The 3236-nt window shown below is 60.9% G+C and overlaps 1 protein-coding gene across 2 annotated transcripts; it reads left to right on the forward strand.

Moving 5' to 3' along the window:
- The first annotated feature begins 249 nt into the window (after window positions 1–249).
- On the forward strand, window positions 250–3016 carry GJA4 (gap junction protein alpha 4). 2 transcript variants are annotated; one of them, XM_034648863.1, is made up of 2 exons: window positions 250–337; window positions 1497–3016. In XM_034648863.1, exon 2 carries the CDS (start codon window positions 1514–1516, stop codon window positions 2513–2515), a length of 1002 nt encoding a protein of 333 aa, XP_034504754.1. In that variant the 5' UTR covers window positions 250–337; window positions 1497–1513; the 3' UTR covers window positions 2516–3016. The 2 variants fall into 2 exon arrangements, with proteins under 2 accessions (XP_034504754.1, XP_002917182.1); XM_002917136.4 differs by having other exon boundaries at window positions 258–531.
- The last annotated feature ends 220 nt before the right edge of the window (window positions 3017–3236 follow it).

Here is a 3236-nt window from a genome sequence, read left to right on the forward strand (position 1 = left end):
ACAGGCTAGGAGGGTTACCGGCCGGAAGACCGTGCAGAGGGCGAAGAACGGGACGCCAGAGGCTTCTCGAGCCCCCTCCACGGCGTAATTCTCAGGGCCACCTCCGGGGCGCCTTCCTTGAGCGTGGCTTCAGAGAGCCTGCACCGCCTCAGTCCCCGCCCCCCGCTCTGAAAAGCGCCCTGCCGCCCTCCCGCCGCGCTTCCTGCCCCTACCCCGCCCCTCCGCGCTATTTAAGGCGCCCCCGCCGCCGTCCAGCAGGGCTCCCGCGGGCGCCGCTCCGCCGTCGCGCTCCCCCGCCGCCACTGGGCCGCCCGGCAGGCAGGCAGGCAGGCAGGCGGTGAGTGGGGCTGGGGGCCCCGGGGCGCCACCTGCCAGCGAGCGGGGGACACGTCCGCCACCGGCCAGGGGCTAAGGGTGGCTGCGGGGTCCGGGGGAGCCCCAACGGCTACGCTCACCCGGCCTGCCTGTGGCCAGGCTCTCTGCTAAGCCACGTTCCAACCTTCTTTCACTGTATTCTGATCACTCTAGGAGGTAAGAGCATTATTTCCACTTTATAGGACAGGAGACTCAGGTGCTAAGGCTGACACTTACCCAAGCTTAGTTAGCAAGAGGGAGTGAGGACCCAGGTCTGATTCCACAGCCTGGCTCTAAATAGGTTTGCTCCAAGGAAGAAGCACTCCCCTGCACCCTTCCCTGCATTTCTTCTCCCAACTCTCCTCTCCTCTCCCCTCCTCTCCCCAGTGCTCTGGGAACTTCGAGGCCTGTGCCTCCACTCTGCTATGACAATTCTTTTAAGAGTCTAGAATTGGGCAGCAACAGCTTGGGGCAGCTTGGGAGGGGGGAGGGATGGAGAAAGCGGGTGGAATCCGTGTCCACGCTTAAGTGGCAGGTGGTCACTATTGCTGACAGGTGGAACTATTACAGGATGCTGCCTTTAGCATCTCACACCCCTCCCACCCGCTCCCCCACCACCAGCTCAAAGGTTAGAGTGAGGGCAGCTGGGGGAGCTACAATGGGCAGAAGAGTGGGGACCCGAGGCTTTGGGCCCCCTGAGAAGCTGAAGATAGCACCACCACCCCCACGATCTGGGACAGACAGCCTGTCATGGGCAGAAGGAAGGAGGGGCATAGCATAGCTGTGTGACCTTAGGTAAGTTCCTTAAATTCTCTGTTCCCATTAGCTCAGGAGCCTCAACTTGATCCAAATCTTGTGTCATCCTGGGACTCGGGCTGGGAACAAGAGGGCCACAGATGGATGACAAGACAAGGACCCTAGCTGTATTTTGCCAGAACTTAGTAGCTATCCTCTAAAGATCAGCTTTTAGTCCTTACTGCCCCCCCTCCACTGCTGGGTATGAGCCCCCAGGCCAGTCCCTTCCCCTCCTTGAGCCTCAGTGTCCCTGTAGGCAAGATGGGCATGGCCAACCTCCCTGCAGGCTTGTTGCTAGGACAACTGAGGAGGATGCCCTGCTGACTGTGTCCTGTGTCTCCCTGCAGACGGAGGCCGGGGAGCCATGGGCGACTGGGGCTTCCTCGAGAAGCTGCTGGACCAGGTCCAGGAGCACTCCACTGTGGTGGGCAAGATCTGGCTGACGGTGCTTTTCATCTTCCGCATCCTCATCCTGGGCCTGGCTGGCGAGTCGGTGTGGGGCGATGAGCAGTCCGATTTTGAGTGTAACACAGCCCAGCCGGGCTGCACCAACGTGTGCTACGACCAGGCCTTCCCGATCTCCCACATCCGCTACTGGGTGCTGCAGTTCCTCTTTGTCAGCACGCCAACCCTGGTCTACCTGGGCCACGTCATTTACCTGTCTCGGCGCGAGGAGCGGCTGCGCCAGAAGGAGGGGGAGCTGCGGGCGCTGCCAGCCAAGGACCCACGTGTGGAACGGGCCCTGGCAGCCATAGAGCGTCAGATGGCCAAGATCTCAGTGGCAGAGGACGGTCGCCTGCGGATCCGAGGGGCGCTGATGGGCACCTATGTGGCCAGCGTGCTCTGCAAAAGCGTGCTGGAGGCAGGCTTCCTGTACGGCCAGTGGCGTCTCTACGGCTGGACCATGGAGCCCGTGTTTGTGTGCCAGCGGGCACCCTGTCCCTACCTCGTAGACTGCTTCGTCTCGCGGCCCACGGAGAAGACGATATTCATCATCTTCATGCTGGTGGTTGGGCTCATCTCCCTGGTGCTCAACCTGCTGGAGCTGGTTCACCTGCTGTGCCGCTGCCTCAGCCGGGGGATGAAGGCCCGGCAGGGCCAGGATGCCCCCCCCACTCCGCGCACCTCCTCGGAGCCCTACGCTGACCAGGTCTTCTTCTACCTCCCCATGGGCGAGGGACCCTCGTCCCCACCGTGCCCCACCTACAATGGGCTCTCATCCAGTGAGCAGAATTGGGCCAACCTGACTACAGAGGAGAGGCTGGCTTCTTCCAGGGCCCCCCTCTTTCTGGACCCGCCCCCCGAGAATGGCCAGAAATCCCCCAGTCGCCCCAGCAGCTCTGCTTCCAAGAAGCAGTATGTGTAGGGGCCTGGGGCTTCTGTCACCCACCAGAGGGGCCCCCGGGAAGTCTGGCTGCTTTGGATGTCCTCTCCTTGAAGACTGCAGGGGAGCAGGGGAAGCAGGTGCTTGCTGGCCAGGGGGCCTCACTGCAGCCTGTTTTTGAACATGGGGGGCCTTCCTGGTGAGCAGAGGACACGATGGTTTCCCCTCCAGAACATGACTTGGCCCCAGGCATGGACCGAGCCAGCTTGGCGTGTTCTTGGCCAAGGGTGTTGTGGCGCCTCTGGACTTTTTCACTCGGTTCCGAGCAAACCTGGAGCCAGTTTTACCCCACCCCCATGGGAGATTCACCTCTGCCCACATTGTCCTCCCAGGGGAAGGCTGGTCGAGGCTGCTGGGTCGGCTTTGAATACACACACAGCCTGGGCTGGATCTGGCCCTGTCCAGGGGACTGGTGTCTCGTTCTCATCACTCCTTCCTAGTTTCACTGTTTATGCTTCTAAAATAAACAAGACTTGATCACAAGTTGGATGTGTACGGATGCTGTCACAATATGACTCCGGGGGTTGGGGAGCAGTTGCTTTCCCATCTTCCTTTTCTTTGCAGCCCTGTGTGATCTTTGACCTCTGCAGCCCCAACTCCACCCAGTACCTTAAACCCTCACACCCCTATATCCTGCCTCTCCGCAGCCCTGAGTCCCAAACACTCACCTTTTGAAATGCCTCCGCCACGGTCCTCCTCCTCT

The sequence above is a fragment of the Ailuropoda melanoleuca genome, chromosome 2 (genome assembly GCF_002007445.2).
Source record: "Ailuropoda melanoleuca isolate Jingjing chromosome 2, ASM200744v2, whole genome shotgun sequence".
NCBI lineage: Eukaryota > Metazoa > Chordata > Mammalia > Carnivora > Ursidae > Ailuropoda > Ailuropoda melanoleuca.